We start from the raw sequence: 14,245 nt of genomic DNA on the forward strand, positions 1-14,245 counted from the left end.
ACAGATGTCAGCATTTCAGAGACAATGCTGTGAAAGCTCATGTATCGCAACAGCGAAAATACACCAAACTTGGAGGAATGGGACAGTTTTGATTACATTTCAATTGTGAAGTCAACTGCTATTGAACATTTGTGATCAATTATGACATAGAAATCAGTATCTCGAATGGCCAATATAATGGCTATGGTATTTATTGTTTAAAAAGAAAGGCTATATGTAAGGATATCAGCCAATATCCAATTTTGCAATACAGATGACATCTCCTCCAATTTTGCAATACAGATGACAAGGAGAATTGAGAATTTTAATGTCCCTGAAAACTGAATTTGGTAAAACTGGATATTACGGGCTAGTCTGGAGCATTTTCGAAATTCACCAAATGAGTTATTTTCGCATGTTTTAGAAAATCGCATGAAACAGTTCCAATTTTGAATGAATCCTGTAAACATGCAAAGAATTCATATCTAAAGTAAAAGTTCAAGAAAAACATCGAAAAAGTATTTGAAAGTTAATAACTATGTATTTTATGGGATTAACAATACTAAGACTTTTCATAATATAATATACCATTTTTAAGACAGTAGGAAAAGGGTGTAAAATGTTTTATCACAAAATTTAAGAAACTGTAGTAAGAGTAAATGAGCAATAAATAGGAAAATGTTGAATCATATATGAGCTAACACTTAAAAAAAATGCAGAAGAAAAAAGAAGATAAAATTCAAAATTTCGATCGACTGAAACATGAGCCATAGTATAGTAAAAAAGCAAAAAGTGGCTAAACAGTTTTAACTATGTAATTTATATTTTTACAATGCACTTTATTTGTAATAAACAGTAGAAAACACATTTATTTATATCTATACTAAAATGTAACAATACAATGAAGACAAAAATCAAAATGGTGCACTCATTTCAACCACGTGCTTAATCACATACAATGTACTTACATTTAATGAGAATTACTTTTATTGTTATTTGTATTTAAATAAAAATATGTATTAATTTATTCTTGTTTTCAACTGTATTAATCAATCATCCACAATAAACCAATTCATGCATTTCTGACCACATAAATATGTTAGCTGAAGGATCAGACTCGTAGGTATTCATCTCTCAGAAACCAAGAGCCATTTCTCATTCTCCTTTTGACCTCATGCTTGGAAGGACCCCACACACACGAAACCTCCATTCACACAAGTCTGTCACATCTTTCCTTTCAACTAATTTCATACTATTTTTACATTTAGGACATTCATACACATTCGAAATCAAACCATAATTCATGCACCATTCTATCACACATCTTTCATCCTTATCTTGCAGCCGTGTCAAATAAGCAAAATACACACGTTCAATTCTTTCAACGCCCGCCATTTTACTTACACTATTCACGAGAAGTACAGTGAAATGATGAAAACTGATACTTTGATATTTGCTGGTATGCTGGTGTCAGTGCAAATATTATCGCGCTCTTACCAGCACCTCAAATAACCTGGTTAAAGGAAACAACACATGTAAAACCACTAATAGTGAAATGAAGTTTCAAGTGCGAATATTTAAAAAGCCCAGTTAAATAATATAAACTGTAACCCTAACGATTTTCATTACGGCAAAAAAATGGGAGTTACCAGTTTTGGCACGATTTCGCTTAACTTGGTGACCGACACTTAATCTCCAGCCTAGGCCTGAATTTCTTATCTCCACCTAAGAGTTTATCTTGAAATTTTAGTTCTTACCTTTTCAACTGATTAGTAAATATATTCCTTTCAAAATGAATCCACTTGAACCAGAAGAGTCTTTTTTGTAAATAGAAAAGTTATACATTAAAGCACGGACAAAGGAAGATAAAAGAAACCCTATCTGTTAAGCATATCTAAGATCTCGGAGTTGAAAGAATAAAAATTAATTTGTGCAGAAGCAAAACCGAAAAACAAAATAGATATAATTTTAAAAAGTCAAAAAATCAAATAGGTGTAATGAAAAAAATATAGTCTTTTATTTAGACATTTAACAAAATTAAATTTAAAATGCACTCTACCCTAATAGCCACATTTGACATGTTCACTTGTCATACACAATTAACAACAACTGTATTGGCTAACACTTTATTATATACGGTACAAAATCCAAAATCCAGAGTGATCTAATATCTGGACTTCAAAACTTTCAAAGAATCCATTTCCCTTGCAAAGATTAGGAATGTAGAATATAATGCTCAAGAAAAAGCAGGTGTGCCACAAAAGTGAGTTTTCGCCTTACGCCTTACTAACTAAGATTCCTATATGCCACTTTCAAATACTTGCTGGACAGGGAGTCAGTATAGCCAATGACATTACATTGACTAGTAATATATTGACGTTAGCCACATACATACTTTCAGCTTTTGAGTGATTGTATATGCGTGTGTATGGGAAGGGGGAGTAACATTTTTCCATTTGATAGGAGTAATGAAGCTTTTTTGTAAGTGTCATTTAGAGTGGAATGCTGCTGGTCTTCTTTTGCTGGCATAACTACAGGGAAGTAAGAAATAATTAGATCCTGATTAACTTCAGTTAACATCTCTGATTCGTTCCTTAACTTTCTAATTTGAAGTAGCTTATTTTTTTTGTTCTGTCTATTGTTATAAATCTTATCAAAATTACAGTTTTAGTAAATGTCTCCATTTTATTCATTCCCTAAAACGGTACATACATCAACCAGGCAATGGCTATCGGAATTTTGAACACTTTGAAATGAAAACATAAAATGGCTTTTAAAAACTACTGCAGAAGTAAGACCATCCAAGAATTCTAAAAACAGTTTAATATAAAATTCATATGTGTGAGACACTGCAAAATCATGAGATGATACATTTTTAGATATTTTTGAAAAAGCTATGCATAATATAAAGCCAGCTACCAAATTTCAAGTTGATGATGAAAGTCACAGATCCAAAAGCTATATCACAAGTAAAAAGTGAAATTTTCTGGCTCGCAGAATATAATTAAACAAGAAATGTTAAATGAAGACGATATGATTGAAGTTTAACTTCTTGATTACAATGTTTCAATCAACAGAACAGAGCATATCTTTAATATGGTTTTAAATTGAGAAAATATCGTCATTTTAGCTTCAAGTCACATTTTATTTCCCATGATGGTGATTTAGCAAAAATTCTTTGGTGATTTAGCAAAGTTCTTTTATCTTTCAATTTTTGTCACTTTTAAACTCAGCTTAATCTTTTATTGTTTCAGCATGTCTCGATGTTCACCAACAAATGAAGCTACATCAAACAAAAGTTCAGATGTTATGAGTGTGTTATTACATCCCATTTATCCATAACAGTACTAAATTGCATTGCATGATGACAATTTCATGATCAATGAGATAATACATTAGCACTCATTTCTTTATTGGGAATATACGCATTATATTTATTTATTTATAAAAACTTTTTAAGATCAGGCTAAAATTTGTATCTGAGACTTTACAAGAGAGAGAGATAGTGTATACTACAGTGTCAATATTATATTATTACATGTTTATTATTTCTTTCCTTAAATCCTTATTGTGTACAAGTTATCATTTAAACTAGACCATATATACAGTACAAAGTCCGTAATCCGGACTCATCAGGACTTCGGCGATATTAGGGGTTTTTCTGGATTATGGATCATCAATTTAAATCTGGTAAGATGGCATGCAGAAATTATACGATTAAAAATATGAAACCGTAATTTATGAAATAAAAAGCAATTACGATGTAAACGGTATCAAAATTTACAAAAAAGAAAAAAAAAAAAAAAAAAAAAGCTTAATATTTATTTGTTTACTTTACTAAAAATTCATCACTTTGTCATGATCGTCACATTTAGCATAACAAACCCTTTTTCTGTTAGTCATTGCAAGTGGGGTGTCGGAATCCACAAAATATTCAAAAAGTTCCCTTTTCGTTTTGCTTATGTCATATACACTTGACTTTCCAATGTCGTACTCCTCGCATAATTTTGAGACAGATATGCCTTTATCCATTTTTTTGCAGCAATTCCACTTTTTGTTTGATGGACATCGAAGCATGCTTTTGCTTTATACGTTTATGCATGCGCATAAAGTTTGTAGCTTTGAGTTCTGCATTATAGATCATTCCGGATTAGAGACACTGCACTGCATCATGTTAATATGCTGTTTGCTATTACCTATAGTAAGTCTTAAAATGCATTATCTGCACAAATGTGAGTATTAATGTAAGATAAATAGTTTTAACATGAAAATTTAATATGTATCAATCAATAATCTTCAAGATTTCAAAAACAAAATTTCTTCCATAACTTTACAATTTATAATGTTTTTAACCCATTTTTAATGTGGCAATAAATTACATGTTAAAAATATTCATACCTAAATCCAAGTTCATTAAGGAACTGTACAATGTTACTTGACGTATCTACATCAATACAACTGCGAATTAATGCAGCTCTGTTTTTATCTCCGATTTCAGGTTGCCCAGAGTACTTCAGATGCCTTAATTAAAGAAAAGTGAATAATTAAAGATTAAAATCAACAAAATGCAATAAAAATAGCATAAGTAATAAACAAGAAACACAAACCATGGCATCTCAGGATGATCAAGGGCTTGTCTTGCTTTCACAACCATAGGTGTTCCAGTGGGTCCACCTAAAAACAATTCATATATAAATGAATATCTATATATATCTATATAAATATGTATTCTATTAAATTAATATGTTTCACAAACTATAATCAATCAACAAATGGACTGTATTCCTACACTTTTATTAAATTACACTTGTCAGCGATGCGAAATAATTGATACAAAATAAGCGAGCCATTCTACATGGCTGTCACAAACACAATTCTATCAATCAATTATCTTGTTGCCACACATAAAGTTCAAAACTAAAGGAAGAAAAGCAAAAAGAATTTACGCTGTTTGCAACAATAAAATGAAGCAAACGATACTCACATAAACATCCTGGCCCTCGTTGAAATCCCAGGGGATTTCAACAGTTGGAGCATTTTGAAACTTCTTAGTCTGTAATAAAGATAAACATAAGAAAAAATAATACAAAATATTATATGCGAAGCAGTTCATAGTTTTCTAGTCTGAATAGGAAGAGGACACAATTTCACGACTGGTCGTTTTATGACACCATGACCTTAATACTAGCAACTCTGACTCTTTGATCTGAGCCCGGATGAACAGCAATTATTCTCCCTAACCTCCATTTAAGAGGCGGAAGGTTGTCTTCTTTGATGAGGACTAAGTCATTGACTTCTAAATTATTTTGACATTTTTGCCATTTAGGTCTTTGTTGAAGCTGAGACAGGTATTCTCGACTCCATCTTTTCTAGAAGTGCTGAAAAATAAACTGTCTCACATGCCATCTGTCAATGTGATTGAAAGAACTATAATTTAGGTCTGGTTCAGGTATGGCAGTTAAAGACGTTCCTATTAGGAAATGACCAGGTGTTAATGCAGTTAAATCATTTGGATCAGCCGATGTTGGACACAATGGCCTAGAGTTGAGACAAGCCTCAACCTGCGCTATCAAGGTCTGAAATTCCGGATAGGTCAGCACAGTATCACCAACAGTCCTTTTTAGATGTAATTTCATTGACTTTACTGCCGATTCCCATAGTCCACCAAAATGGGGAGATGATGGCGGGTTGAATATCCATTTTATTTCCTCTAAAGACAAAAATTTGTGAATTTCTTGATTTTGCTTACATTGCAAAAAGCATTTTCTGATTTCTTTGTCTGCACCTTTAAAGTTAGTACCGCAGTCACTATAAATCTCAAATGGTTTCCCTCTTCTTGCAATAAATCGTTTCAATGCACTTAAAAATGCCTTTGTTGACAAATCTTCTACCACTTCAAGATGTACTGCCTTGATTACAAAACACACAAATAAGCATACGTAATATTTAAATGATTTTTGTCCACGTCCTGCACGATGTTTAATCATGAACGGTCCAGAAAAATCTATTCCAGTTCGATGAAATGGTCGTGATTGTGTTACTCTAGATTCCGGTAGATCAGCCATTATTTGACTTGCAGTTTTAACTCTAAGTTTGCAACACGTGATACAAGATTTTACTACTTTTCGGATAGCAGATCTAGCAGCTATGATCCAAAATTGCTGTCTAATTAAAGATAGAAGAAGTTCCGGTGCTGCATGCAGATATTTGACATGAAAGTGTCTAATTATGATTTCTGTCAGATTATGTTTTGAAGGTAATAAGATTGGATGTTTTTCATTTTCTGATAGTTGCGCATTTTTCAGTCTTCCTCCTACACGTAACACTTTGTTGTCATCTAAAATTGGACACAAGCTAAGGAGGTTGCTGTTTGTAAGTCCTTTCCCAACTCCAAACATTGAATTTCTTTAAAAAAGTGAAATCGCTGTATTATTCGGACAATACAGAAAGTTGCAGCTCGAATTTCATTACTAGATAAAAAAGACGTATTTCTTTCTAGATATGCTACTTTAGAATTCGATATGAATCTTAATATCCAAGCAAATATGCGTTGTAACTTTGGAAATGAAGATATATTTGATATAATAGCAAGTTCCTGTACAGGTTCAGAAACTACAAATGAGACTGTTTTACGTGCATCTGGTAATGCCTCTTCATCTATAAGAATATTTTTAGATAAGGCAATCTCACTGCACTTTAACCAAGAAGGACCATTCCACCACAATTGATGAGATAATAGTTCTGCAGGAAATAATCCACGTGAAGCACAATCAGCTGGATTTTCCTTTCCATCAACATGACTCCAGTTCTCAGGTGGTAAGATGGATTGTATTTCAGAAACTCTATTGGATACGAAGACTTGCCATTTTTTAGGATCTGACCTTAGCCATGACAACACGATTTGTGAATCACTCCAAGCTTGCACTAAATCAAAATTTATAACTAATGCAGCTTTTACAGACTGAATTAAGCGTGCCAATAACACTGCTGCACATAATTCCAGTCTTGGAATCGTAATAGATTTTAATGGTGCTACACGAGTTTTAGCTGTTACGAGTTTAACATTAATGTCAGAGTTATTGCAAGTTTTGATATAAATAACTGCTGCATAACCTCTTTCAGACGCATCACAAAATCCGTGAAGTTCACATCGAAAATAATCAGGTAGCAGAATTTTCCTAGGTATATTTTTAGAATTCAAAAGTTTAACTTCTCTACATAGATTTCTCCAATTTCGATCAATCTCTTCTGTTACAGGATCATCCCATGATAACTGTAATTTCCACAATTGCTGAAGGATCATTTTAGCGAGAATTACAAATGGAGCTATCCACCCCAATGGATCGAATAGTTTTGCTACGAATGACAAAATAATTCTTTTAGTCGGAACACTTTGATACTCTATTACACCGACATTACATTTGAATTCATCATTGTCCGGATGCCATTCCAATCCCAGAACTTTCAATGGTTTGTCTTCTATTACACGATGAATATTGTCACTATCTGTGTTTGTTAAGCCAGAGGTTTTTAACAATGACGGTTCACTTGTCGACCATTTGTGAAGCTCAAAGCCACCACTTTTTAGCAGATGTTGCAATTCGTCTATCAATGCAATACCTTCTGAACTATCTTTTACACCAGTTAACATATCATCAACATAAAAATCTCTTAAAACTATATTCTTTGCCTTTGGAAAGTTCAATCCTTCATCAATCGCTAACTGACTCAAAATTTTGGTTGCAAGATATGGAGCAGCTGCAGTTCCATATGTAACTGTTTTCAAACGACAAACTTGTATTTGCTTATATGGGCTATCTCTCCATAATATTCTCTGAAAATCTCTATCTTTTTCATGAACCTTTATCTGTCTGTACATCATTTTAATATCATCGGTTATTGCAATGTTATGAAGTCTAAATCTTAGTAAAATACAAATTAAGTCATCTTGTATTTTTGGGCCTATCATTAGTGTATCATTTAAAGAAACACCTGTGGTTGTTTTAGCGCTCGCATCGAAAACAACTCTCAATTTTGTTGTTAAGCTAGAGTCCTTCAACACGAAGTGATGTGGGATATAATAGTGTTTATTCTCTAATTCATAATCTGTGTCTGGCACTAATTCTACGTGTTCTAGTGAAAAGTACTCTTTCATAAACTGAATATACTGGTTGTAAATTTCTTTCATAGATAACAGCCTCTTCTCCAAGTATTGAAATCTTCTGTACGCCACTTCACGGGAGTCACCTAGAATATCTCTATTATGTTTGAATGGTAATGCAACTGAATAACGACCTGATGTGTCTCTAAAATGCGAGTTTTTAAAATGTTCTTCACAAAGTTTTTCTTCATTTGTTAAAGGTTGTACATTTGGAAACTTTTCTAACTCCCAGAAAGAATTTACTAACTCATCTGTGTTTGTATTCAAATGATTTACATATACTGGCTCAAAATTTGTAGATTCAAAATTTGTAGTACCCGAAATTATCCATCCCAACCTCTAATTTAGAGCAAATGGTAGATCAGGACCACGTTTGACAATTTCTCCCATCATTAAATGCAGAAATACATTTACTCCAAATAAAATGTCAACTGGTTGTGACTTGTAAAATAATGGATCAGCTAATTGTAAATCACTGAAGTTATCGAAGATGATTGATGGCAAAGATACATAGGGAATGTTATCTGTCACCTTGTCCAGTACAAACGCTGATGTTGATACACGAATATCACTTTTAAAATGAGAAGTGAATACTAAATCGACTTCCCCATTACTTATAGTATTAAATTCTCCTAAACATGATACAGAAATGGAATTATCTTTCACTCGTAATCCTAATTTCTTCACACAATCCCTTGAAATAAATGATCTCTGAGATCCAGTGTCACATAAACATCTACACTTCACAAATTGTTGCTTAGAATTTTGAACTTTTATTAAAGCAGTACACAATAAAATGTGACTGGTTTGATTACCTTTTGCATTCGAATCATAATGAGAGGCACAAACTGTGGCTGAAACGTCCTTAGGACTCGTTAATTCATCTCTTTTAATGATAGATTGCGTAGGCGGAGATATACTGTTTAACTGAGTTTTATTCTTTGAATTATTTACAATGTGCAAAATACTGTGATGCTTCTTAAAGCAATGTTGACATGTATTTAAACTCTTGCATTTTTTGAGCAAGTGCATATTAGATAAACAATTAAAACAGTAACGATTAGATTTTACAAAATCTATCCTTTGCTGAACCGATAAATTTAGAAATTTCGAACATTTGGCTAAACTATGATGTTCTTTACAATAACCACAACCCAAAGTAGCAACCAGAACATTATTCTTATTTTGAAACACAGATTTAGGTACCTTATTACTTCTTGATTTGCTATTTTGAAGTGTTCTTGCATAGTTTTTTAGGAATTCAATTAAAGTCGTAAGTTTTGGAATTTCATTAGATTTTAACTGACGTTCCCACCATAATTTTGTAGCAGGGTCTAATTTTTGCAAAGTTAAATAAGTCATTAAAGTGTCACCAAAATTATCAATGGTTTGATTCAATACTTCTAAAGAACGAATTATTTCATTAATATTGTCAACTAAATTTAAAATAGCAAATGCTGATTCATTTTGAATAGTTGGTAAACTTAAAAAACGTTTAATATATGCAAAAATTTGTTCTCTCTTATTTGAATATCTTTCGTCTAACAGATTCCATGCTATTTCAAAATTACAATCCGAAATTTGAATGGTTTGAATAATGCGATATGCTTCACCTTTCAACGAAGCCTTCAAATACTGCAATTTTTGAGCATTAGATAAATTTGTATTATTTCTTACACAAGCATTGAAAAGATCTTTAAAAGCTATCCATTCTGTAATACTACCACCAAAAGTCGGTAATGTTAACTTGGGTAATTTAATATTGTCAAGAACCTGTTCTGAAATTACACCATTAGAATTTTTTTTATTATTTTGATTTTTTAATATTTTTTCACCTTTAAATTTCCACAAATAAATTTTATCTGTGTACTCCTGAACATTATCTATTTCGTTTTCTAATTCTTTAGTATCTGTAATTAAACTTTCGATTTCAGAATCAAGCTTCCTTAACTCAGTTTCTTTTTGTTTCAATAATTCGACACATTCCTCTAGTTCTATTAAATTAATTTCATCTGCAGTTAAAATAGTTTCAATTTTCTTTACATAATTAGTAACACTCCTGCGTAAGACCGCTCTTTTTGTTTTAAAAGTTATAAGTTCACTCATAATTGATCAATTCAAAAACAGAAATTGTTCTTAAATCACTTAACACTATTATTAAAATGAAATCGAATTCTATATTGTATTACAACATTGTTCTTAAAATTTAACAACAAATTAAACGAATTTTTGTTCAAAATCCACTTACCATAATAATTTTCACAAACCATCTGCATATTTGCGTTGTTAGAATACACTTAGAACAGTCACTATCTTCACTAGCTCTCCGGCTCGACGGACCAACAATATGTATTCTATTAAATTAATATGTTTCACAAACTATAATCAATCAACAAATGGACTGTATTCCTACACTTTTATTAAATTACACTTGTCAGCGATGCGAAATAATTGATACAAAATAAGCGAGCCATTCTACATGGCTGTCACAAACACAATTCTATCAATCAATTATCTTGTTGCCACACATAAAGTTCAAAACTAAAGGAAGAAAAGCAAAAGGAATTTACGCTGTTTGCAACAATAAAATGAAGCAAACGATACTCACATAAACAAAATATATATGCACTTTCATATATTATTACTGTTTTATTCTTGTTTACTCATACGTAATACTTAGCCCAGAATTACTTGTTTCTAATCACTGAAGTGTATACTCATAAGAAAATTTTAAAGCAGATCACCTGCATCAGCAGACACCCTTTTCAGTTGTGTGAACTGCATTTATACACAGGGGACTAGGGTCAGAAGAACATACTGATGGCGAGCCCAGTACATAAGTCACTATCTTTCTATATGAGGCAGTTCCTTGACTAGGTTCCTTTATACTCACAGCCTTTTAGTTGCCTTATTTATGCTTCTTCGAACCTTGTTATTGAAGAAATAATCATTTTAGCATAAATTTGTACGATCATTAATTTGGCTCCACTACTGTACGATCAGTACTAATAAGTAATCGATTAAATAAGACATAACTTGATTATATAGTACATAACTTAGTTATATAAGACAGGCTTGAATAAATAACTTGATAGAACAGATAAATAAATTAAGAGCTCTTAAATAAAAAGCAAAATTACACAATTGCATGTTTACTTTATGCTGTTCTTATAATATACAAAATACAGATTTGAGGAATCCAAAATCCGGATGTCCAATATTCGGAATGATCTAAAATCCGAACCTCAAAACTAGCAACAATGTTTTTCTCTTAGGCTTTACACATGCTCAACTGATTCCCTCCCTTCAATGCAATTAATTAATTTGTGTCAGGTCTGTCTCTCACATTTCTAACTGAAGACCGAGGACAAGACAGAATGGAATTGCTTGGCAATTTCATCAGCATGACAGATAGCGATGCTGCCCCACAACAGGATGGCCCTGATATTTGCCGAACTTCAATTCAACAACTTCCACCATTTCATTTTTTCCCCCTATCCTCTCAGACACAGAGCATGACGTGAACCAATGAGATCCAGCAAAAGATATTTTAACGTCAACAGGGTTGCTGTTGCAACTCTCAAGGCTACAACGTGCAGGTTACAAATTAAATAATCACAGCAGGGATTATTAATATAAAGATTTAATATGGATATCTCACACAAGCTGAAAGCATTACATTACTCTATCAAGTGCAAACATAACCGAGTGAAAAGGGAATTTCCCCACTTAGCTCGCAGTTAAAGGAAAAAATAAGAATAATAAAAAATAGTTCAATCAGATGCAGCGCTACTTCTGCCGACCTCCACCGAGCCGTTACGTAATCGTCTGTCTGCAGCAGCCGTCTCAAACAGTTGCCATACAACACGCAATTGCGCCAAAAACCAGCACAGAACACATATCGTCACATTTGGTGAAATTAGGGCATATATCAGAGATGTACCGAAATTTCAAATTAATCTTGCCACATTCAGCCGTTTTATAGTGTAAACCACAAAATAAGCAATTTCCTAACCAACATCCAACACACAAACAAGCCCTTACAAATCTTTTCCCATCAGTCAAATTCATGCAACCAATTACGTCATAATAGAGTTTTCATAACATTCAACTACTCAGGTTACCATAAATGAAACAACTTGGCGAGGGCACCATCAAATATTGGCTAGCCATTTTCGGGAAAGTAGAAAGCTCATCATTTTATATCATGACATGTTTTGGCACTTAGGAATATTTTTTTCATCAAATTTTTTCGAGGCGTTCCGGCAAATTTGCTCCCGAGGGGAATTTTATTCCACTTAAAAGTTTCCTTTTCTTCTTTCAGAATCTTTCCTACAACTATTTTTTTTTAAAATTGTTTTTATGTCATTTTCAGCATCGCTGAAATCGTCATTTGTTGGGGAAACATCATTTGAGGAAGGAAAATGAGGATGTTTAAAATTATTTCCCTCGATTTCTGTGTCACTTTCATGATCAGAATGTTCAATGACTTCCGATTCATCAACATCACATGGGTTATCCAAATTGTCAGAGTCCTCATCAGTTGAGACTTCTAAAATGCGCAAATGATCTTCAGAAGGTAAAATATTCTTTCTGTACATACTTGGAGGAGAGGCGTACTGCGTTCGCCTACTCGACATGCTCGCAATAATTGCTTTTGGAGGGAAGGTGAAAACCAGACTGACCAGAAATATCAGATGTGTTGCACTCATGAAATGTTTCTGGGAGGGTAGAGGAAGAAAGGAAGCTCAGGAAGGGGGTTGTCTAAAAATTACAGCCCAAAAGATGGGATTGGCATACTCTGTGTGCCGGCTCCTTCATTCCAGGGTTAAATATAAAAGATGCTACAGAAATATTCTGTCCTTAATGAGCCCAATGGGATTGCATACAATGGGAAAGTTCAGTCACTTGTTGATAGCTACATGCGTCAGTTAACATCTCCAATCTACAAATAGAAAAACTTATAACCATAACTAACACTTTATACTTTGCACAGTCAAACACAAACAAGTTTACTAAGGTTTTTATTGTTTTTTGAAGTTCTTCAAGTTTACTAAAATTATCACTTACATCCTGCAGATTCAGTATTTCTCAGTTCACTGGGAAACTGATTACACTGCCTATCCTGACGCCCAGAAAGGAGCAATGTGACCTGTGTTCCAATCAACCAAAAAGTTTGTTACCTATACTCATAAAAATTACTGAATCTATCATACTTCAAAGAATCAACTGTTTAATTGAAAAAAAAAAAAAAAAATTACTCGTACATAAGCAGCACAGTTTTCAAACAAAGTTTTTTTCCCTTTTTTTGAGAACAAGTATTAAAAAATAAACATTTTCTTAACTTTTCTTTTCTTGTGCACAGGTGTTAAAAAAGAAACATTTTAGCAATTTGTAACATGAAATAATATATACTTACGTATCTGAAACACCATTTCATAATCATGAAATGTTTCGGGAGGTTCATCAGCATTATCACATAGGCCTCGTAATCTATGAAGTAATACTTCACAAGAAGTGTCCATTATACTACCCTGCATTATAAACTCTTGTTGTGGAGATATATTAAAATTTCTTCTTACAGTCGTGACAGATTCCATGTTGATTTTTAAACAGTGAAGCACAGAAAGCACTAGTAAGTTAAAAACAATCAGGTAAACACTTTTCGAACAATTTGATATTGAATGCCGAAGATTTCAGCACAAATGCTCTTCAAGTGTGCAGACTATGTTATAAAGAATATAAACACTGGTTGAAAATTCTCGTATTCATAAAACGGTATAAAAGGCAAAAACTGTTATTTACACTAACCGCTGGAATATTGTTGCCATACTGTGATAATTGAACTTTAGTTCAATAGGAAGTTTAAATTCATATTTTGTCTAAAGATTTGAGTTTAAAGTGATGCATAAAACGAAGTAGTATATGTAACTTAAAATGTAAGTATTTAAGAAATGTTTATAAAGTTTAATTAACGATATAATTAAGGACAATAAAGTACAGTTGATTGTTAATCTAAATTTTTTATATGATGTATAACCCTTTACTAACTGGAACCAAGTTTTAAAATGTCAGCAGCCGTCTGTCTACTTCTTTTCTTTCTAT

At 32.7% G+C, this 14,245-nt stretch overlaps 1 protein-coding gene across 2 annotated transcripts in view; it reads right to left on the minus strand.

Annotated features, from left to right (window-relative positions):
• The window catches only part of MED18 (mediator complex subunit 18), a 37,079-nt gene extending 22,959 nt beyond the window's left edge, over positions 1-14,120 (minus strand). The window contains exons 1-3 of one of the 2 annotated variants that reach the window (XR_004760964.2): positions 13,560-14,120; positions 4,587-4,653; positions 4,378-4,500 (exon numbers count right to left, since the gene is read on the minus strand). Coding sequence is in view for 1 of the 2 variants with exons in the window: in XM_085822752.1 (XP_085678878.1) it covers positions 4,378-4,500; positions 4,587-4,653; positions 13,560-13,740 (371 nt within the window). In the remaining variant the exon portion in view is untranslated. The remainder of the gene's footprint in view (positions 1-4,377; positions 4,501-4,586; positions 4,654-13,559) is intronic. The other variant, XM_085822752.1, reaches the window with a different exon arrangement.
• Positions 14,121-14,245: the final 125 nt, after the last annotated feature.

Source organism: Stegodyphus dumicola, chromosome 8 (assembly GCF_044657685.1).
Source record: "Stegodyphus dumicola isolate Sdum_Otavi_A_Nest chromosome 8, ASM4465768v1".
Lineage (NCBI taxonomy): Eukaryota > Metazoa > Arthropoda > Arachnida > Araneae > Eresidae > Stegodyphus > Stegodyphus dumicola.